Genomic DNA, 23002 nt, shown 5'->3' with positions numbered 1-23002 from the left:
CCAATCGACCACGTCACCAATTGGCTGATTTAAAATAAAAATATATCTGATTGGCTGGTCCAGTGAAAAAATGTTGTCAATTGCAACGTGTGGTCAAACGTGGTCAAACGGTACGCTTCCTTCACCGCTTCAACACGTGGAAACAAGAAAATAAACTCTCTTACAAGTAAGTATAAGTATACTTTGTAGTATAATTATAAATATATATATGATATTATAATATAGCATTTATTGACATATTAACAAAGCGCAATAGTATATTGTGCACCAAGGGGCGAAAGTAGCGTTTTTCAGACGAGTGTGAAGTTTGTCGCCCAAGCCGAAGGCGAGGCCGGCAAATCACACGAGTCTGAAAAAGCTTTCGACCCGAGGTGCACACGATATTTTTCACAACACCTCTTTACGGAAATGTTCGACTTTTGAATGCCTGTAGAGTGTATGCATTTGATATTCCATTCGTACAGTTTGTACGCGCGTGTAGTTAAATAGAAAGAGAAAAAGAGAGTGATGCATGGTCCATGGGCGAAGTCCTGGTGGGGTCTAGGAGTAAAGCGTCCGGTGGGGTCCAGGGGCGAAGCCCCTGGTGGGGGGGTGTGGGGGGCGAAGCCCCCCACATAACACAAAATTAATAGCACGATAAAATTGCTCGTTTAAAATAAAATACTAACGAAAATTGTCTTACAACTTATATTAATCCGATTCGCCTCAATCTACCCTAAGTTATTTGATGGATAGCCAATCCTCAAAACCGATCCTCAAAAAATTTAAATTCGACGTTTTTGAACATAAGCAACACATTGGCATCGAAAACTCAAAAAACAATTTTTACTTCGGTCTTTTCTACCCCTATTTCATATATAATTCTTTTAAATTCTGTTGATTAGACTTAGCTTTATATGCGATCAAAATTATGGACCTTTGATCGCGTATAAAGCTGGGTCTAATCAACCAAATATTAAAAAATTATATATGAAATAGGGGTAGAAAAGACTAAAAAATATAATAAAATTAGAAATAGATCGATATCTCCAAATTTGCGGAAGTTAGAGCAACCACGGACATTTCCAAAAAAATTCAAAATTTTTTTAAAAAAGAACCCCTTTACCGATCATCGCCAAATTCAATACCAACCTTCCTTGAATGATACTCTATCGATTAAAAAAAAAACAGCCCGATATCTCAATATTTACGGAAGTTAGAGCAATCACGGACATCAAATCTGCACATACACACACATACAGACATGCGATTTTAATGCGATATTTCGACATTTTAGAACACTCTGAACATATTGGCATCAAAAACTCAAAAACCAATCTCTTTGTTGGTTTCTTCTACCCCTATTTCATATGTAAATTATTTAAATTTGGTTGATTAGACCCAACTTTATACCCAATCAAAGGTTCATATACGAAATTCACGAAAACAAAGCTTCCTCTATGAGGAAGCAAAATGACAATAAAATGTTAGAAATATAATTTTTAGAATATAATTTTTTTTAGGAATGAGTAACAAAGACAAAACGACACTTGTGTCGACTTGTCACTTGCTGGAAAGCTTCCTATATATGTTTTAAGATTTGCCCGTTACTTTACTTTCCGCCCGCTAAACAGGGAGGAAAGTCGTTACTTTCCGCCCTAGGGAGGAAAGTGGTCACTTTCCACTCGCTAAACAGGGAGGAAAGTGAGCACTTTCCGCCCTAGGGAGGAAAGTGAGCACTTTCCGCCCTAGGGAGGAAAGTGGTCACTTTCCACCCGCTAAACAGGGAGGAAAGTAACAACTTTCCTCCCTGGCGTGAAATTGGCCACTTTCGCCCCTCTCTACAGGCATGGAAAGTCGGACTTTCCGTGGAGGTGTTGTGAAAAGATTATTACATCATTACATTTTATTATACAACTATTACTTTATATTTTCCATCTTTTTTAAGAGAGAGAATATGACATCCAATTATTATTCCTCACATTGCGAAAATGATGTCAGATATCCTTATTCTGACAGAGTAGCGGTAGGAGAGGATTATGTTGATTTCATCTATCAATTTGTGAAGGATAGCAATATATCCACAAAGGACTGTAAGAATACTACTAGCATAAGTAATATTCGTAATAATATAATTGGAACACCTAGCAATTTTCCAAGCCGTGAAGATTTTCTTTTGGTATGTGTATTTTCTGTTCTGTAGAAAGTATAAAATCGCAAAATCTAATTTATGCTACAACATTTGGTAATAATTAGTACTTTAATACAGGAGACGTATGATTTCGATATTTCAATATCTCCATGGCAGAAACAAGTGCCATATACTTTTGTATCAGAATTTGACAAAGATTATTATTTTCATCATATTGGTATGTAACATTTGAATTGATAAATAAGATATTGTTAAGGAAAATGTTTGTGTTCAGAAAAGGTTATAATTTTTATTTTGAAGATCTCGAGTTTCATGAAGCTGTATATCCAATCAGAATCTCTATATATGAAGTATATAATTTTGGGAACGTAACTGAAGTTTGGGCTCAAGATTCTGAAGATGAGGGTCGGTGGATTTTATTATGGGGTGGACCGCCTCAATTCTACGAAATTTGTCATCCAATCAAACGTAGACGTTCGGAATCACGGATATTTTCTCCGCCGTTACGATCTTGTAACTTTAAAACCAAAATGCTCAGATTACAATTTATATCCAACTCTTGCACACAGCTAGATGCTGTGATGCTGATCGGTACATCAAAATTGATTTTTCCTAAAAATCCTGAAGATAACAGTATAACTAATCTCTTACACCGCATTCGGGCACAACGACATTCTTGTTCAGAGAGATTTTGTTCTTCTCGTTGTTCTGAAGAATTCTCAAGAATTCAACAAGAACAAAATAATTTTCGAGACAAGTGGTATTCCTCTGAATTGTTCGACCCTTATAATACAACACGTGATTATAAAAATGCATATTTGGATATACTTGATCTTCAAAAGGAATTTCCTAAATATTGCATTATTTATAAAAGGTATTATATAATTGTCATCGACATTAAGTAATCTTATTTTATTTTCTTAACACTGCACGGACACTGTGGGACTTTTAAGGCACAGTCAATTTTTCATTTATGATTCCCACGCGAATGACTTCAGCGCTTACGTTGGCTCTACTCCCTAAAAAAACTTGGTGATAGTCGGCATGTAACTGCCAAGCGACATTGAGGTTCGACAGTTCGTTGCGCGATACCGAGCAATCAAAGTGTGTGCCTTCAAAGACCCAGGGTGTCCACCTCGGATGTTAAACGGCAGACGGAACAGCATGTTACGCTCGGCGTGTCGGCTACACGGAGGAGCTTGTGCGTTGCTGTACCTTGCACAGCCGTGCCCTCCACATGCTGTAGCATGCTATTCCGTCTGCCGTCTAGCATCACTGGCTCTACCTCGTTAATTTTGTCCACGAGTAAGTAATTTTGCATTTTACGTGTTTTTAATGTTTTTTTTTATATTGCTCCTACTTATAAATAATAAATAAGAAGTAACCTTTTCCAAAAAAATAACATTGCTTTTGTCTTCAAATCTCATTTTTTCCGTCTACCGAAACCAATTTTCAAGTGCTTCAATAATTCAACTTTTTTGAGCGGGTTCTCTTCGTGTATTTTCCTTTCAAGTACCATTATTGAACTATAAAACCCTTGAACAACTTTTTTTTAGCCACACATTTAAAAAATATGCTATTATTTATCAATACTCGCATTTTACAGTTTTCTCCTGACGTTTCGACACTTAAAGAAGAAATTGCAACAGTTCCGGCCTATGTAAGTGTAGAAATCACTTTTTGAAATCTTATAATAAAGATGATACAATGAATTTTTAAAGATTTTAGTAATATAGAAACGATTTCAAAAATACGCTGTGTTAATAATGAAAATAAATTTGTGTTCCAATGTTATTTGCAGCGACATGGTAACAAGTTTTCACAAGAGCAAGCTCGCGCACAAGCAAGTATCTCAGGAAAAAGATATACCATCTTCTAAACGGGGATATCACCCTTTATTAAGAAATCATTGGAATTATGTAAAATTTATAGAAGATATCAAACTCTCTTCGGGAAAATCCAAGGAGCAACTTGACAGTTTTTCTACGCTTCCTGTAAAATATTCGAAGAATATTTCATTTCTCGTAATAATTTATTATAATATAATCTCATGTATTACAATTTTATATTTTGTTTTTGCAGGATGAAATAATACTAATAATATTAAAATACTTGGATATGATGTCGTTTTACCGTATGAGCAAAGTAAATGAACGCCTCAATAATTTAACACATCAGGATTCTTCTTTTTTCAAATGTTTTAATTTACGACATTTATTTAGATGGAACTCTAAGGATTCATCCTTCTGTTATGATAAAATTCTGTTTTATTTTGCATCTAAATGTAAATATTCTAAATATTTACAACAGTTGGATCTTACAAGAAGCTACATTTCTGCTCTGGATTTCGTAAACTTTCTAAATAGTTACGGCAAACGTTTAACGCACTTACGATTAAGTAACTGCGAATTTGTTGACAAATTAGTTCTACTAAAAATTTCAAAGATATGCAAAAATTTGAAAGGTACATAAATAAACATGATTGTTGAGATTACAGATAAACTATATGACCAATATATACATTTTTTTTTTTTTTTTTTTTTTTTTTAGTATTGGATCTCAGTTATTGTACTCTGGATGGAATGGACCAAGAAGTTTCGAGTCTCGGAAATCTAGAATTTCTAGAGAAATTAGACCTTGGATGGTGCTGTATAAGAGCTGAATCTCTTTGCAAAATACTGCAAAATACTCGCCGGATACGTGACTTAAATCTGAGGAAGCCTAGCTTGTGGGATGATGTAATACCACTGCATTTAGACGCAATTGCAATACAGCTAAGAAATTCGTGTCCAGACTTGGAAATAATAGATTTATCGGGCAATATTATTACATCGCGAGGTATTCATGCCCTCGCTGATTGCAAGAAATTACGAAAACTGGCAATGATGGAGATGTACGTGTGTGTTACATTTTCTTTTAAAACATTATTCTTTATTAAAATGTGTGTGTTTACATTTCTTGCAAGCACTATGAAACGGTTGTTGTTTTTCTTTTTGCGATTGGAAAACCACTTAATAGTATGACTTTTGTTACAGGAACCATAATTGCACAATCGATAAGCATAGCTGGCGTAGATTGTTTTCCTCCTGTCAGTGCTTAGAAGAAGTCAATTTGATGAATTCCTGTATGGCGATGAACATGGTAACTGTCATTAACGATGCCTACGAAGGACTGACACTGTGTAAAAACTTAAGACAATTATACTTGTGGGATATATCTAGTTTCGCAATTCTCGAGCAGTGTCCTAAACTGCAAACAATCTATGTTATACGGAACTGGTCCGATGACATGCGTGATAGCCAGGCGTTCGTTGTTCAGGCGAAGGAAAAATATCCACACGTGTCCATCCTTGAATATCAAAGGGGAATCACATTTTATGATGATGATGAGGAATATGAAGGATGGTGAATGTAAAGGAAAGTGGCTTCCTTACCGATTTGGCTGAAATTTAACAATATATTATGTATTTTGACGTGTTAAATTCGAATATATAAGTTAAAATCGTCGCTCTCAAGTAGAACAAAAGTTATAAAGATAAAGTACTAAAAATGACAATTTTCGGGTTAAGAAATATGCTATATCGGCAGGGTACAAGTGCATGCCAGAGAAAGCATGCGCAGTGATATAAAAGTGCGCAAAATTATTTGAAATAAATAATTTAGAAATGATTCTTGTATATAGTATGAAAAAATATTAGAAGTGGGCGGGGGAGGGCCTCCACCCTTCCCCCCCCTGCACTTCCACCCCGAAAAAATCTATGCAAACCCAAACTTATTTCTGACAAACTAAAATTTTCGTTTTGCACTTTTAATCCAGTAGAATTGCAAAAAATAATTTCTCACGATAGTCTCAGTTTGCAGACCATGAACCATGTCTGCAGTCATTCTTCCATGAAACTTTTTTACTTTTTACTTTTAAATTGAATTGGCAAGTTTTAAAAAATTTTTTTCCTTGTTTTGATTTAATGTGCTTTGCGATCAATTCTATCGACAAAACTGTTTAAAGCAAAATTTCTAACTATATAGATTTGTCATTCGTAATTCCTTTTATATAATGTATATTAAACTATAATAAAAACTATAAAAATATAATGTATATTAAACTACAAAATATTATTAATTCTAACTAGGTTAACAAAATAGTATAAATATTACTTGATAAATTAATCGGCGATTAATTCAACCGACAGAATTGCTTAAAGTTAAATTTCTAACTATATAATTTGTTATTTCTGGTATATTTTCTATATATTAAAAAAAAGTTAATTCGATATGTTAATAAAATATAGTACATAGGTATTATTTAATAAATCAACTGCAGAATTAAAACAAATGTTTAATTGTATTATTCCAAATCTTTCTGTCCATATGTTAAACAACAAAAAATTAGTTTTATCTACATTTGCAGAATGACAAAAGTATTATTTGATAAATTAATCGATAATTAATTTTACTGGCAGAATTTTATTGAAAGCAAAATTATTTTTATTTTTTTTTTTCATGATAAATCCCCTGTATATAAATTAACAGAATAGTGCAGGCATTGCTTGACAAGTTTATCAATGATTAAATTAATCAGGAGTTTGATTGAAATTATCTTAAAATGATGAATCGTCTTCGTCTCTTTCTCGAAATGATTTCTTTTCTCGCTGCTGTCATTAAATATTTATTTCAAGATTTCATTCACCGATTAAAGCGAATTTCCATACTCTCACGAATAATGATACGTAAAATCGTCGCTGCACACAATTCAATTGAACAAGTTCGCGAAGCCGCGCGCGGAGCATGGGCCCGTTAAAGTCTCTGTGGTTAAGGTCTCTATCGGTAATACGAGCCGCTGTGTTTACCTACAGCGCGCTGCAAATAATGCCGCGAGTGACCACTGTTCGTCACTGTCTGTATTATTTGTCACCAATTGGCTGATTGAAAATAAAAACATCTGATTGGCTGGTTCAGTGGAAAAATGTTGTCAATCGCAACGCGGTCAAACGAGACGTTCCCTTCGCCGCTTCAACACGTGGAAGCAAGGAAATAAACTTTCTTACAAAGTAAGTATAGATATTATAATTAGACTTTGCAGTATAATTATAATAAATATATGATATTATAACATAGCATTTTGACATATGTGCTGACAAAGCACAAAGATTATTACATTATTACATTTTATTATATTATTACTTTATATCTTTTATTTTTTTAAGAAAGAGAATATGACATCCAATCATTCCTCACATTGCGAGAATGATGTCAGATATCCTTATACTGACAGAGTAGCGGTAGAAGAGGATTATGTTGATTTCATATATCAATTTGTGAAGGATAGCAATATATCCACAAAGGACTGTAAGAATACTGCTAGCATAAGTAATATTCGTAAGAATATAATTGGAATACCTAGCAATTTTCCAAGCCATGAAGATTTTCTTTTGGTATGTGTATTTTCTGTTCTGTAGAAAAGTATATAAATCACAAAATCTAATTTATGCTACAACGTTTGGTAATATTCAGTACTTTTTTTATTCTTTAATACTAGGAGACGTATAATTTCGATATTTCAATATCTCCATGGCAGAATCAAGTGCCATATACTTATGTACCAGAGTATCGAAAAGATTATTATTTTCATCATATTGGTATGTAACATTTGAATTGATAAATAAGATATTGTTACGGAAAATGTTTGTGTTCAGAAAAGGTTATAATTAAATTTTCTATTTTGAAGATCTCGAATTTCATGAAGCTGTATATCCAATCAGAATCTCTATATATGAAGTATATAATTTTGGGAACGTAATTGAAGTTTGGGCTCAAGATTCTGAAGATGAGGGTCGGTGGATTTTATTATGGGATCAACCGCCTAAATTCTACGAAATTTGTCGGGTAACCGAACGTAGACGTTCGGGATCACGGATATTTTCTCCACCTTTACGGTCTTGTAACTTTAAAACCAAAATGCTCAGACTACAATTTATATCCAACTCTTGCACACAGCTAGATGCTGTGATGCTGATCGGTACATCAAAATTGATTTTTCCTAAAAATCCTGAAGAAGAGAGTATAACTAATCTCTTATACCGCTTTCGGGAACAACGACATTCTTGTTCAAAGAGATTTTGTTCTTCTCGATGTTCTGAAGATTTCTTAAGATTTCAACAAGAAGAAAATAATTCTCGAGACACAGAACCTTGGAATTTCTGTGAATTGTATGACCCTAATAATACAACACGTGATTATGAAAATGCATACTTGGATATACTTGATCTTCAAAAGGAATTTCCTAAATATTGCGTTATTTATAAAAGGTATTATAATTTTCGACATCAAGTAATATTCAATCTTATTTTATTTTCTTAACCCTGCGCGGATACCGTGGGACTTTTAAGGCACAGTCGATTTTTCATTTATGATTCCCACGGGAATGGCTTCAGCGCTTACTGGCTCCTTTCCATAAAAGAACTTGGTGATAGTGGGCATGTAACTGCCAAGCGGCATTGAGGTTCGACAGTTCGTTGCGCCATACCGAGCAATCGAAGTGTAGTGTGTGCCTTCAAAGACCCAGGGTGTCCACCTCGGATGTTAAACGGCAGAAGGAACAGCATGTTACGCTCGGCGTGTCGGCTACACGGATGGAGGAGCTTGTCCGTTGCTGTGCCTTGCACAGCCATTCCCTCCACATGCTGTAGCATGCTATTCCGTTTGCCGTCTACCATCACTGGCTCTACCTCGTTAATTTTGTCCACGGATAAGTAATTTTGTATTTTACGTGTTTTTTTTCAATATTAATCCTACTTATAAATAATAAATAAGAAGTAAACTTTAAAAAAAAAATAGCATTGCTTTTGTCTTCAAATCTCATTTTTTCTGTATACCAAAATTACCAATTTTCAAGTGCTTTAATAATTCAACTTTTTTTAGGTTCTATTCGTGTATTTTCCTTTCAAGTACCATTATGGAACTATAAAACCCTTGAACAACTATTTTCTTAGCCACATATTCAAAAAATATGCCATTTATAAAAACTCGCATTTTACAGTTTTCTCCTGACGTTTCGACACTTAAAAAAGAAATTGCAACAGTTCCGGCCTATGTAGAAATCACTTTTTTAATTCTTAAAGATAATACAATGAATTTTTATAGGTTTTTTGTAACATACGCTTTCAAAAACACGCTCTCAGCGCAGTGTTAATAATGAAAATAAATTTGTGTTCCAATGTTATTTGCAGCGACATTGCAATGAGTTTTCACAAGAGCAAGCTCGCGCACAAGCAAGTATCTCGAGAGGAAGATATACCATCTTCTAAACAGGGATATCACCCTTTATTAAGAAAGCATTGGAATTATGTAAAATTTATAGAAGATATCAAACTCTCTTCGGGAGAATCCAAGGAGCAACTTGACAGTTTTTCTGCGCTTTCTGTAAAATATTCGAAGTTTATTTCTCGTAATAATTTATTACAATATAATCTCATGTATTAAAATTTTATATTTTGTTTTTGCAGGATGAAATAATACTAATGATATTAAAATACTTGGATATGAGGTCGTTTTGCCGTATGAGCAAAGTAAATAAACGCCTCAATAATTTAACACAGGATCCTTTTCTCTTCAAATGTTTGAACTTACGAAATTTAAAAAAAGAATACTCTAAGGATTCATACTTTTGTTATGATAAAATTCTGCTTTATTTCGCATCTAAATGTAAAGATTTACAACAGTTGGATCTTACAGCGAGCTGCATTTCTGAACCGGATTTCGTAAACTTTCTTCAGAGTTGCGGCCATTGTTTAACGCACTTACGATTAAGTAGCTGCAAGTTTGTTGACAAATTATCTCTATTAAAAATTTCAGAGATATGCAAAAATTTGAAAGGTACATAAATAAATATGATTAATATTGCAGATAAACTGTATATGACTAATGTTTTTTTTTGTTTTTTTTTCCCTTCAAGTATTGGATCTCAATTGTTGTACTCTGAAGAAAATGGACCAAGAAGTTTCGAGTCTCGAAAATCTAGAATTTCTAGAGAAATTAGATCTTGGATGGTCTCATATAGAAGTTAAATCTCTTTGCAAAATACTGCAAAAAACTCGCCAGATGCGTGACTTAAATTTGAGCAAGCCTACCTGTTGGGATTTTTTAAAACCACTAGATTTGAACATATTTATTTTTGATGATGATAAAAGACCACTACATGTAGACGCAATTACAATACAGTTAAAAAATTCGTGTCCAGACTTGGAAATAATAGATTTATCGGGCAATTTAATTACATCGCGAGGTATTCATGCCCTCGCTGAATGTAAAAATTTACGGAAACTGACAATGATGGACGTGAAGATGTACGTGTATGCTAAATTTTCTTTTAAAACATTATTCTTTATCAAAATGTGTGTGTTTACATTTCTTGCAAGCACCATGAAACGGTTATTGTTTTTCTTTTTGTGATTGAAAAACCGCATAATAGTATGACTTTTGTTATAGGAACAAATATTGCACAAGCGATAAGCATAGCTTGCATAGATTGTTTCCTTCCTGTCAACGCTTAGAAGAAGTCAATGTGATGAATTCCAATTACGATGTCTATGAAGGACTGACACTGTGTAAAAACTTGAGACAAATATACTTGGATTATGTGTCTAGTTTCGCAATTCTCGAGCAGTGTCCTAAACTACAAACAATTTATGTTATGCGGAACGGGTCCGACGACACGCGTGATAGCCAGGCATCATTCGTTGCTCAGGCGAAGGAAAAATATCCACACGTGTCCATCCTTGAACATTTAAAAGCGAAACCACTGTGTAAGGAATTAGGATGGTGGATGTGAAGGAAAGTGGCTTCCTTACCGATTTGGCTGAAATTTAACAATATATTATGTATTTTGGCGTGTTAAATTCGAATATAAAAGCTAAAATCGTCGCTCTCAAGTAGAACAAAAGTTATAAAGTACTAAAAGTGATAATTTTCGGGTTAAGAATTATGCTATATCGGCAGAGATAAGTACGTACATGAGCATCAGAGAAAGCATGCGCAGTGATGTAAGAGTGCGCAAAATTTGAAATAAGAGTTTTGAAATGATTCTGGTATATCTACATATAGTATAAAAAGAATTTAGAAGTAGGCGGGGGAGGGCCTCCACTTTTCCCCCTGCACTCCCACACCCCCAAAAAATCTATCCACACCCAAATCTATTTCTGACAAACTGAAATTTGATTTTGCACTTTTAATCCATGCAGTATCATGCAAAAATAATTTTTCGCGATAATCTCAGTTTGCAGACCATGAGCCATATCTATACAATCATTCTTTCGTGAAACTTATTATTTTTAATTTGAATTGGCTAGTTCTTTGAAATTTTGTTTTCTTGTTTTGATTTAATGTGCTTTTTTCGAACACCTTATTCGAAATTTAGAACTTTGGCTTAAATCATCGAAAACATCCCGATAGATTTTCTGACTTTTTACAAATTCGAACCCATTCGTTTTTCGTCACTTGAATATTTTTATACGAGTTTTGAAGATTCTCAGAATAGGTACTCAGTTCTTTTTAAAATTATTTTAAATCCTTTGTCTGTGAAAGTCATTCAGAACTGTGATATGTATCACTATAGTTTGGAATTTTTATAATTCTTTACATACAAAACGCAATTCTTCCAGAGGCTTCTTTTTTTCTTGCTTGTGAAAAGCTATTTCCGATTAAGCTAATTTTTCAGTTTGTAAATATTTCGCAAATGGGTACTTTAGCAACAGAATTTTTTTTTTTGTACGTGTTCAGTTTCATCTGCTGAGCAGCATTTGTCCGAAGCATCTATTCTTTGTGAAACTGAACTGTTTGCGGTGCATCCTTATTTTTTGTATTTTGCGGATTGGAAGTATATGATCACTGTATAAGATTTATTCTATATCAGTGGCTGGTCAGTTGTGGGTGTATAGTACGGTACATTCTTCATTGACATAAATACACACAACTGCGATATGTTTGCACTTTTGTTTAGATAGATCAGCCTTACAAGCGCAATAACAGTTTGAAATGAAACAATCGTTTCAGAACTAAAAAACGTATTTATAAGAAATTCTTTTATAACTGACGAAAATATAATTATTTTTTTACAATTTCGAGAAAATATATTATTTTATATAAAACAGAAAATTCTATAATTATTGCAGTAGTCCAAAGTAGTTACATTTAAAAATTATATTATTTTAATGAACAGTTGTTTTATTTAACTAATCGTTTCTAATATTTCTTAAAAAATTAACTACAATGTCTTTCAATTTACAAATTTGATAATACTTCAATTGATTTTATATTGGGGTTTATTCACTTTAGTTTCGGATAAAACTTTTAATTAATATAATTCGCGCAGCACCGTTATTGACCGCAATTTCTTTGACTTCACGTGATTACCTCGAAATAATTTTGTTCCTAATTTTTTAAAAGGAATAAACATCGAAAATGTTAAATCCTTTTTTATAAATAATGATTTTTATAAATAAGTCTCAGCAAGGCGCGCTTTAATTTTAGGTACATACTTAACACGTTTATTTTTCGTCAATTCAATTAATGCTGCATTTCTTATTGGCTACAATATGTTAAAGTTTTTTTGTACCAGTCGATCGTATTTTCCGTAAGAAGTATACGAATTTTATACATTAGCGAGATTGATTATCGATCAATAATCTCGTTTCTCATGCAAATACAATATCTTTAGAGATTTTGGACGAAAGAAATCAGTATTAACATTTTGAAATAAATTACAAGAGAGGTTGTTTTGTCGAATTTTTTATTTGAACTAAACATATTTCACTTTCCCTTCACTTGTATTTACATTTCTTCGCGCCAAATAGCTGCTCACCTTCCCTGTGCCTTCGTGGACCGATAGGCGGCGTGTCGATCGACCACGGCAGATACGCAACAGGCGTCTGGCGTATGGCCTGCAAAATTTGGCGGTTAAATTTTCAAAGCCCGTGTGACAGATAACCTCCAACGATCTGACAGATTTATTATTTACAATGCTGGGCACCGCCGGAATAACCGCCGTACACGTTAAGAAACTTGGTAATGAATAAGAGGAGATAAATGGTCATTCGGAAAAACTTTATATGTACGCACACTTTTTGCGTATTTTCCCCATTACTTTGACATTTTGTTTTCAGGCCACGCTATCGATGAGATACGCCTGCGAGCTTTGGATAATATTATCTCCAAGTACGATTTAGGTTTCGCGTGTGACTGCGATGCTGTCAAAAGAGAGATAATCCAAAGGCTGTTCAATTGGTTTTCGTTCGAGACTGCGCCGCAGCCAGAGAAAGTACTGAATTTGTTATTGCGACTGTCAAAGGTACTCAGACTCTTTTGGCTGATGATTACTGACAAATTTCAAATTTAGCACAAATCCTATTCTTCTTTCATTAATACCCTTAAGCCCAGAATAAAATATTTCTGATACAGAAAAATCTACTTTGGATAGCGCTTTAAATTTTTGTAAAATACTTAACGTGCAACATAAATAGCTCATTTTATTTTAATTAATGTACGATCTTTGCTTCAAGGCAGACGTGAAGAGTTACTTGAATGCATTTGGCAAGTTAAAGTTCCAAAATGAACTTTACGAATTAAGGAGAAAGCTTCCCTCTGAATGGTACGCGAAATTAGATGAAATCGAACAAGCCGTTCTGCATCCAGAAAGGAGTCAGGTAAATAAATCAAACATACATATTAAAATATAGTAATAACTATGTACTTATATATATTATAGGAACAAACAGATAACTATAATCACATTGCAGGATATTGCTACAGTATGTTCGGAATTTGGTAGATCCAGAATACAAACACAAGATCGTATTAGATATACAAATAAGGACTATGAAAGGGAAGACTATAACGATTTGAATGGTATTTTCAATCTCCCGTCTATCTTGGACAAGTAAGAATTAATACAAAAGTATTGTAACAAAATGGAGTAATATATTATTGAGCATGCGTTAGAAAATTAGTAGCGGTTGAATTTGTAAAAAAAAGTTGGCTCTGGGAAAAATATTTCTTTCTTGAGTATCATATTTATATGTGTATATGAATTGTGTTTATAGTACTATACCATTTGATATGACACTGGAAAGTGAGAACGGTACACAAGTTTCTAAAACGATAGAAGGTGGTATTAAATGGTTAGTAATGCCATGGCAACCACTGGTTACATCGGATAGAGGAGTACTCACCGCAGTTGAAGAAGCTCTTAATAACGCTGTCGATATAAATCATATACTACATACATGTCAGTTTATAACAAATGTTATGATGCAAGATTTTCCAGCAGAAGTTTTCCTTCAGCGACCAGCAATAATTACGGTAAACATTTTCTTTTAATAAATTTCCTTTAATACATGCGTATATACATGTTGATTTGAGTGATAAATTAATAAAGTATATATCTTAAATGTGTTACAGATACTTCATGGTCTTCTTAAATCGAGCACTAACATGTCAGAAACTAATGTCGCATGTATAGTTCCGACTGTGTTAAAGACATTGCGTAAACTAACTCGTTCTCTAAGGTTCCGCATTTATTACTACTGTGAACCGTGTGTGGCGAATAAGAAGCAAAAAGTAACTCTCAATAATATTTTTATACGCTTGTTTAATACAAGAAACTATATAATATCTGTTATACTTAATAATATAATGATTTATCGATTTTACCTTATTTCTTTGTACTATTTTTTACGTAGTTATTGGGTGGCAAGTTAGATAGCAACGTTTACACATCCTCGGAAGGTGGAGATGGTCCAGATAGTGGTGTACCGGAAGCGAACTATCAAGCATATCAATCGGCAGTGAGTAGATTTTGTCTTTGATTTCTTATCGTTTATCATTCTTGAGATTTCTTTATTGTGTAATATTCTTTTTAGGGGACTAGCGATAGAAGTCAGAGTATCAGCGAAAATGTCGACGATTCTGTCTTACAATTGCAGCAGATGCTTCTGCCGGTTTATTGTATAGAATCTTTGAAACACGTTCTTACTCAATTAAGCATTCCTATCAATACCCTTTTTCCTCTACGAAACATCAAATATGTCACAGATCTAACGCATGAATTAGTGCAGCTGTTGACAATTTGTGTAATGCCGAATATCTGGCTCTGCAACGATGGTATGGCATTGAAGATAAATGATGACTTAAAGGCGTTATTCAATTTAATGGGGGAGGTGATGGAATATTTTGGAAGCTGTAGTAATGTAGATCACTTGAGGATAACATACTTGTATCTTACTACCATTATTATGAGATTATTGAGCAGTATCGTGCCATTAGAGCTAGCGGACGCAGTTATACCGAATTCTTTGAAAGAATCAATAACAAATGCTATAATGGACGCACCAATATATCTATTGTACCCAGCATTGCATTCTATGCTTTTAGAATATGCTCGTGTAAGTAATACAATTCTTATTTTCCTATTCCACTCATTAATGCCGATTATCACCGTTAATACAATCATTTTCATTTGCAGCAATTTCAAGATGATAATCAGATAGCACTGATAAAACTATTCGATGATACTAGAACCGTCGCAAAGTCTATGCAGTCAGCTATCTGTATATTAAGAAATTTATCGGAGCAATCGCCTTCGGAAACGTTAAGATTGTTACGTGCGTCTAAATTGAGTCTGTCGTACCATAAAAATTTAACTGTCGTTAAAACGGCGGTAAAATTTTTACAAGACATCCCGAGATATTCTTTAAATGACGAGGATTATGCGTTGGCAACAAAACTGATATTGAATTTACTAGCAAACGCAGATGTAGACATCCAATATACCACATATGTCGAATGCCATGTCCTGATTAAGAGTATTCTAGGAGTAGAATATAGTAAACTATCGTGGGAAAATTTGACGTTCCTGTTTGAACCAAATGTCTTGACAGAAATCATTTCTCATGGCGCAACTAGCGAGGATAGCAGAGTAATAGAAAATTTTTTTTAATCAAACATTTTTGTGTTGCAAAGTTATGGTGCAGTTTTTGATTTTACAATTTAATTTAATTTTGATTTGATATATAGATAAATGAGATATCGAGAGACATGTTAGTATTTATACTGAAAGGAAGAATACAAATGGGCGAAACTGGATGGTTGAAAGCTTTAGAAGCTCTCGTTCCTGTATTGTATCTCTTACAGTGTCACGCTGATACACATACACCCTTAGGCCAATGTATAACTAAAATGTTTGATCCTGATGTTTCCAACAGTATACAGTTGCCTTTTCTTGAGGTAATTCAACTTGATCGCAGACATCTTTTCGTGGTTATTTATTATGTGCTATATAAATCTCAATTTTTCAGGTGTTAAAAGGTAATTTGAGATTTCTATATTCACCAGACAGTGATATCCGGGAAGAAGCGTTGTGTCGGTTAATCTGGCTTCTTGGGAAGGAAAAGGATTCTGTCCAGAAATTGCCACGTTTGTCGTCTTTACACGGCTTGCCTCTTAGCTCACTCTGCATATTTGAACGTAGAAACTTCATTAAGCGATCAGAAGGCAATTATCAGGTTACACATATTTGCATTCAGAATATTTGAAAATCTTTTATAGTCTTGATTTAGTCATTTGGCAGAGAATTGTCCTTGTGTGTATTTTTTAAATTATTAAAATTAATATTAAAAATTAAAATGCCATTTTAGAAATATATGCATATAAAATGTATATATCATTTCGAACATAATTCACAAGAATACTTTGTTTACAGAGGAGCAATATGTTATCTGTGCTGGAAATGTTGAACGAACCAAACGTCGACCCGAAAATTCGAAAATCTGCATTAGTACAAATTAGCGTGATGCTTTCCGACACTTCCTTGCATAAATTGTTTATTAATCAAGGTGGACTACCTTTGATTTTGGATATTTTCAATAAAGCCCTGGTAAGTTACTTGATAAAATACTTGATAAAAAAGAATATTACAAATGTTTTTCATCCGATTTAAATGTTTTAAATATATTAAATGTTTTTAGGTAGAAAAGGATTATGTAAATTACCCAGATTCTGTGATACCAATAATCAGCATATTAAAACTACTCGCACTCTTTGAATGTACCATACGACATGAGTTATCTCTCAAAACTAATGTTCTTTTTAGTATCATAAGAAGTATGTATTTTATCATAATTTTTTAAATTTATATACTTGTTCAAAATTTAATTTAAACATATTTAGTAAAGTATCACTGCTATTTTCGTAATCTATAATATAAGTTTGATGCTAAATGCATAAAATCTTATATTTTAGGCCTCTTTTTGTTTCCAAACAACGAGTGTGTAAAATCCGATGGCGCGCAACTATTGTGCTTACTACTCTACAGCGAATATATCATAAGGATTAACGAAAAAGATGTGGAAAACAACATTGCGTCACATATCTCGTTGCCATATATTGTTGTGACAAACATGAAACTACCGTTCGTGTGCAGATCTCATTGGAAGACGAGTATACATAGGCGATCTGATGTATCATGTAAGTAATAATACTTATAAAATGTTTCAGCTGGAAAGAGTATGTTACTAATTCTGTACGATTTCGCGAGTTATAGAATTAACAGAAAGTTAATAGTTCCTTATTTTATAATTTGTAGTAATTCATGGCAGCAAACCAATAGTCTTAACGTTCATTAGACAGTATTGGGCCTGGGAATGGAACGGCGGCATAAACATGTTATGGAAATGCTTAGATGATTTAAAGGATTCCGAAATTGCACAGAAATTGATGATTCTTGAAAAGGATCTTCTCTCTTTACAATGCAGTTTTCCGCAGTATTGTTGTCAACAGCAACTCTACAATATTCAAAATTCTACCACGCACCATAGCGTTATGTGCGCGTTAGATTACCTCACAATGTAAGTCATTGTTAAGTTATTGTAGCTAATAATTTTTATTACTACTGTTGATTTTAACGCATCAAACTTAAGCGCGTATCAAACGCATATTACAGCATAATTGTTCGTTATCTACTATAATTATTTGATTTCTCAGGTATCTGAAATTTTACAAAGTACTTCAACGTAACGATGAGAAAGATATCGAGTCACTGCCGTGGGAACAAACGTTCGAGCGATTTTTATTATCGCATCCTACAAGTAAAGAGGACTGTGATTTATTCGTGGACGTTCTAATCTTTTTACAATTGTATTTAAATGTTGCAAAGAAGGGTAAGATGACTTGAATAGCAAATGCTGAGAGAGCGTATACTCGTGTTTCTCAAATACGAATTATATATTAAGATAATCCTTTTTTTTTTTTTTTTTTTTTTTTTTTTTTTCTCTTCAGGAAAAGGTTCGTGGATCAGTAGGATTATGAAAAACATGACGAGATCATTGGCAGATTTATTTAAGAACTTAGAAGTTGACAATCAAAATGTACATCAATCTATACTGAAATTAGTACGTACATGTTCGGCGATCGAAAAAATGCAGAAATCTAACGACGAACCTAAGAACACCTGGATACGATTTGTAGAGTTCGTTGTTTCAACATTATGTTTCGGGGATCAACAGCATTTCTACAATCTCGGTATTAATATTTGTTAAATATATTACATCTAAATTTTAGTGATACCCATCTTTATTTTAGAATATTGATTTCGTAAAGTTTGATATTATGAATATCCTTCCTTCTCTTTTTTAGCATATCTCGATTGGCTGTTAACGTGTTTGACGTATCTGATCGGGCAATGCGAATGGAGAAATCATAAAAATCTACTATTGTCTCTTTGCAACACGCTTATCGAGCCGATCGTGTCCTTTCATGGTGCTGGTACTGTTAGCTTTATGGGTTTATCAATAACAAGAAACTCGATAATATGTCTTAATCACTTGTTGCATCAGATGCAAATCAATTTTAATAAAAGTGTAAGTAATTTCAATTTAATATCGTTTTGAAAACGATATTACGTACAAATTATTATTTATTGATTGCGAATTAACGGATTATTTCTGTATTTTGTATTTTACATTGATTATTAATCGCAACTCAAGTGAATAATACGATTGTCACATTGTTTCAGTCGTGGATAGTATTTTGGTGCGAAGAGGGACGCTCGTTGAGTTGGTTACCCATGTTATGGCAAAATAGAGATCCTTTGGTTCGCGCCTCGGCTTTACAATTATTGGCAGGTCTAATGAACACAGTACATACTGCGTCGCAACTCTTCAACGCAATCGCCATGGCACCGAGTGACTTGTGTCACACGTTGCTTCAGTGCATCACAAGCAGGGACGAATCTTGTTTAGTGAGAGAACAAGCGTGTATCGCGTTTTACAACATCCTCAAAAACTGCAACTCTATGACTTTTCAATGTGTAAGTGTGAGAGCACGATATATTATTAAATCGTAAACGTCGAGAAAGCATTAGTCTTAAAATATTAAATTTCTCTATTTTAATTAATATTATATAGACTACTCATATTTTCTTACGTTTCTAAATTGCTGAAATACAAATTGAAGCTGTGTACATACTTTAGAAAATTATCTTTTTATACAGGATGATTCTTTACAACCACAAGCTATCCTGATACATGCCGAGCAATGCAACATCTATCATGAAATCAGCGTTCTGTGTTCAAATATCTATACGTCGACTACTTTAGATGCGGAAGAGTCGGAATGTCAAGGAAACAATGGCAAAGCAACTATTGTACAAAGTTTGCAATCTAGTTGCATTTCATTGGTACCGCGCACCGTATCGCACTTATACAACTGTCAGGATGAATTACAACTCTGTAATTATATTATTTAGTTATATACTATAACTCTTTTATTTTTAATTATATTTTTTTAAATTCTTCTTTATTTCTCTTACAGTTTCCGGCAGAGTTTCGGAAATAACAGATGTGGACAATCCTTTGCAATCAATAGCGACGCCTTCGCTTATTACAGCTGCTTGTAATTTATTGAATAATTTAATATTCGTCGGACAACACGAGGTTGTACGACAAGTCTACGAATATTCCATCGATAAGTATTTATTCGGGTATGTATGTAGAAAAATCTATAACGCTGGATTATCTTTTTTCACCTATATTATCTCATTTGATCTCTCGTTTTAAGGTGTTTGACTGAGATTCCGAAGGATATCAGGAGCAGGAAGAGTCTGAGTCATTATTCTGATACGCTGGAAATGTATATCAGCATCTGCACAGTTTTAACAAATTGCATCACGCATAGCAACGAGTACGCAGCCGTCGTACTCTTTTCTCCGGACTCGCTTTATATTCTATTTTGCTTCTTAAATATCGATTTATACCGTGCGTATTTGAACATTTATTCGTCACAAATGTATAATTGGATTTTTAAACAACGTTCCATATATTAATCTCCTTAGAGTCTGCCGAACTGCACCTGATATATCTGCGTAACAGACTTTGGACGGAAATCTACAACTTCGTGGCTGTGCTTTCGTTAACGGAGGATCAACATTTTGAAGCCATTCAAAGCGCGTTAGAATTGTGCGGGCCTGAAACGGTCTTGGCTTCCATTTGTTTTGCGATAAAGGACTCTACGACAGATCTGAGAATGAGCGCCATTAGTGCCTTAGCTTTTCTACTGTCCCACGAGATTCAAAAAGATTCCTTGGGAAGAAGCGGCACCTCTCTATTACAAACCGTGCTCGATACTAATGTGGCGCATGTCTCGATCGAAAGCAAAGATAGTGGTTTGCGAGATATCATATCGAACGTCAACAAATTATCAATAAGAGACGCGAATGTGTATTACAGAAAATCAAACGAGAGCGAGAAAGATTTGCGTACGAAAGACGAACAGCTACCAGATCAAGGACAAACTACCATAGGAGGCGAATTATGTGGACTGTTACTGCATCTTTTCATCGCTCATAGTTACACGAAGTCCAAAAAGAGCAGCAAACAATCGGAGGATAAAGATCTTATTGTAGGTGCCCTTACTAATCTATTATGCGCGTCGAAGAAGGCAAAGCGAGCGGCGCTACGGGGTAATCTTCCCGAGACCGCGTTGATGATCCTAAAAGAATTGTATGTCAAGCTGAATCTTCAACCGTTTGAGCTTTACAAGAAGCAAGCGGAGAAAAAGGCAGGGAAAGACTTTAATACATGGAATTTCGATCATGGAATTTCCTGTATGAATTTGTAAGAACCTGTCTTATTTTTGTTGCACAGACTCATCCTTTGTTGCACGATGTGAATTGTACCTTCATACTTCTGATGAACTTCATGTGCGGAGATGTACGTGTTAAAGAAACCCTGACGAAAGAGGGCTTAGCGGACGTGGTGCACAAGTTGTGGGCCTGGATAGCGTTAAATAAAACAGTGTCAACGTCTGCTTTAAAATTGCTGGCGACATTCACAACGAAATGTAACGTTGGTAAGATTACGTTTAAAAACCTACACTTTATTTAATTATTATTAACAACTTTGAGAAAGATATACGATTTCTCTGTTGAAAATAATATGCGATCTTTTTAAATTGCGTTTTAATTTTTTAGCCGCACAGTCTTTAACGTTAACGACGATATTACCGGGAAGTGGATTAAGGAAAACGCCGAATACGCTCGCGCTGATACATGTCGTCATACAAGTAACGTGCAAAGAAATTGAAAGGGCCGGTCAAATTTTCGATAATCACAAGATGCACTTCGCCTTTCACATTCTGCGAAATGCGGTGCACGTTCACGAGTGTAGAGTCTGCATTTCGAAGGTAATTAAATCATCTCATTATTATTATTATTATTACAGAATAGTCTCAAAGTAATGAGACTTAGACTGCTGTTTCCAAACTGATTAATTAATTACGAATTAATTGTTCATTTTATAGAGTAATCTTCTCCAGCTTTTCACCAAGATACATCCCACCATCACCAAACGGGTGAAACCGTGGCCATTAGTGGAAATATATTGTCTAGAATTTTTAATTGATTTTACTTATTACGAGGAGGGACAGTTATGCGTACCAAAGGTAAAATATAGAAACATGTATTAGTTGTTGCTTGTGACAACTATATGGTAACATTTTCAGGCCACCGATGCTCTGGACGTTTTAATGCACTTAGCAAAATGTTCTTCGTCATCGAGCAAAGTTCTCGCAATATCGATATTACGCAATTTAGCGTTCAACATAGCAAACAGACCTCGGCTTCTTAGTTCAGGTAAATAAACGAGTGCAAACCTAAGAAAGATACAATAATTTGTATTTACATTACAAATCGTACTAAATGTTTGCTATTTTTTCAGTGGATTTCATCAATCTGCTGCACGACGTCTTCAAGACTGGATCGCCATGCGAGATCAATCTAGCTGGATCCATGCTGTGGTCTCTGATCAGCAACAACCAAAAAGGAAAACTTATCGCGCGAAGCGCCGGATTCTCGCAGAGCATTCGGGAAGCCCTCGGCAGATTTACGTTGTCGAGTATCGACGCCAGTAAACAGGAGCAGGAACTGGTCAAGGTTCTGCAATACGTGCTCACCATTCTCAGTCCAGTCGAAATAAAGAATGTTGACGCGCAACCCAGTTGATATTTTGACGAATGACCAAATGTTGTACATACTAATTTCTGACCGACGCTAGCTTGTAAAATAATTCAATCGTGTAATATTTTTTTATATACGGAATATTGTACAGTTGGAGTATGCATTTTAAAGTGCTGCTGTTAATACAAACTGTCAGTGTAGATATACACACTTTTTGGAACAAGTGTTCAGTGCCATTATATAATGGTTTATATTTTATTTTTTAACAATCCTTTACAACAAATCCATATTCCACGAATTCAGATACTAAATAATATTAAGTTTATCTACTGACCTGATTTAGTCATTCTAATAAGTCGTAAGGTCTATTCAAAT

At 34.2% G+C, this 23002-nt stretch overlaps 3 protein-coding genes across 5 annotated transcripts; all 3 read left to right on the top strand.

The window, feature by feature from the left end:
* Positions 1 to 931: 931 nt before the first annotated feature.
* LOC139770412 (F-box/LRR-repeat protein 4-like) lies at positions 932 to 5799 on the top strand. Of its 3 annotated transcripts, XM_071702335.1 has the most exons (9): positions 932 to 2158; positions 2249 to 2348; positions 2432 to 3005; positions 3738 to 3791; positions 3933 to 4125; positions 4214 to 4595; positions 4682 to 5024; positions 5167 to 5272; positions 5353 to 5498. In XM_071702335.1, the coding sequence occupies exons 1-9, from the start codon at positions 1829 to 1831 to the stop codon at positions 5377 to 5379; spliced, it is 2109 nt and encodes a 702-aa protein (XP_071558436.1). In that variant the 5' UTR covers positions 932 to 1828; the 3' UTR covers positions 5380 to 5498. The 3 variants fall into 3 exon arrangements, with proteins under 3 accessions (XP_071558436.1, XP_071558435.1, XP_071558437.1); XM_071702334.1 differs by having other exon boundaries at positions 5167 to 5799; XM_071702336.1 differs by lacking the exons at positions 4682 to 5024; positions 5167 to 5272; positions 5353 to 5498 and having other exon boundaries at positions 4214 to 4276; positions 4354 to 4474.
* Positions 5800 to 7090: 1291 nt separating this feature from the next.
* LOC139770413 (F-box/LRR-repeat protein 4-like) lies at positions 7091 to 11216 on the top strand. The gene is made up of 8 exons (XM_071702338.1): positions 7091 to 7178; positions 7335 to 7562; positions 7667 to 7766; positions 7856 to 8435; positions 9357 to 9549; positions 9633 to 10002; positions 10082 to 10472; positions 10615 to 11216. Exons 2-8 carry the CDS (start codon positions 7344 to 7346, stop codon positions 10955 to 10957), a joined length of 2196 nt encoding a protein of 731 aa, XP_071558439.1. The 5' UTR covers positions 7091 to 7178; positions 7335 to 7343; the 3' UTR covers positions 10958 to 11216.
* Positions 11217 to 13035: 1819 nt separating this feature from the next.
* Positions 13036 to 22850, top strand: Ana3 (anastral spindle 3). The gene is made up of 28 exons (XM_071702317.1): positions 13036 to 13188; positions 13287 to 13471; positions 13683 to 13826; positions 13920 to 14059; positions 14223 to 14481; positions 14581 to 14739; positions 14862 to 14966; positions 15042 to 15563; positions 15644 to 16096; positions 16195 to 16404; positions 16476 to 16682; positions 16880 to 17053; positions 17145 to 17280; positions 17419 to 17643; positions 17762 to 18023; positions 18160 to 18335; positions 18454 to 18696; positions 18811 to 19034; positions 19190 to 19483; positions 19667 to 19904; positions 19987 to 20155; positions 20233 to 20429; positions 20507 to 21231; positions 21318 to 21522; positions 21644 to 21855; positions 21973 to 22113; positions 22174 to 22303; positions 22389 to 22850. Exons 1-28 carry the CDS (start codon positions 13143 to 13145, stop codon positions 22670 to 22672), a joined length of 6465 nt encoding a protein of 2154 aa, XP_071558418.1. The 5' UTR covers positions 13036 to 13142; the 3' UTR covers positions 22673 to 22850.
* The last annotated feature ends 152 nt before the right edge of the window (positions 22851 to 23002 follow it).

Source organism: Temnothorax nylanderi, unplaced genomic scaffold (genome assembly GCF_030848795.1).
Source record: "Temnothorax nylanderi isolate EJ_2023f unplaced genomic scaffold, tnyl_v1.0 TNYL_tig0029_pilon, whole genome shotgun sequence".
In the NCBI taxonomy this organism is placed as follows: domain Eukaryota; kingdom Metazoa; phylum Arthropoda; class Insecta; order Hymenoptera; family Formicidae; genus Temnothorax; species Temnothorax nylanderi.
Note: the sequence above shows the minus strand (reverse complement) of the source record. Positions and strands in the feature narration are given on the sequence as shown.

What these genes read in the sequence shown, in the direction of transcription:
- LOC139770413 (XM_071702338.1), top strand. Translation starts at nt 7,344, where the DNA reads ATGACATCCAATCATTCCTCACATTGCGAGAATGATGTCAGATATCCT. An exon ending in GCCATGAAGATTTTCTTTTG is followed by an intron (nt 7,563 to 7,666) that starts GTATGTGTATTT and finishes CTTTAATACTAG; the next exon opens with GAGACGTATAATTTCGATAT. An exon ending in ACAGTTTTTCTGCGCTTTCT is followed by an intron (nt 9,550 to 9,632) that starts GTAAAATATTCG and finishes TTGTTTTTGCAG; the next exon opens with GATGAAATAATACTAATGAT.
- Ana3 (XM_071702317.1), top strand. Translation starts at nt 13,143, where the DNA reads ATGCTGGGCACCGCCGGAATAACCGCCGTACACGTTAAGAAACTTG. An exon ending in AGCGACCAGCAATAATTACG is followed by an intron (nt 14,482 to 14,580) that starts GTAAACATTTTC and finishes AATGTGTTACAG; the next exon opens with ATACTTCATGGTCTTCTTAA. An exon ending in TACAGTTGCCTTTTCTTGAG is followed by an intron (nt 16,405 to 16,475) that starts GTAATTCAACTT and finishes TCAATTTTTCAG; the next exon opens with GTGTTAAAAGGTAATTTGAG.
- LOC139770412 (XM_071702334.1), top strand. Translation starts at nt 1,829, where the DNA reads ATGGAAAGTCGGACTTTCCGTGGAGGTGTTGTGAAAAGATTATTACAT. An exon ending in TATTGCATTATTTATAAAAG is followed by an intron (nt 3,006 to 3,737) that starts GTATTATATAAT and finishes CGCATTTTACAG; the next exon opens with TTTTCTCCTGACGTTTCGAC. An exon ending in AAACTGGCAATGATGGAGAT is followed by an intron (nt 5,025 to 5,166) that starts GTACGTGTGTGT and finishes CTTTTGTTACAG; the next exon opens with GAACCATAATTGCACAATCG.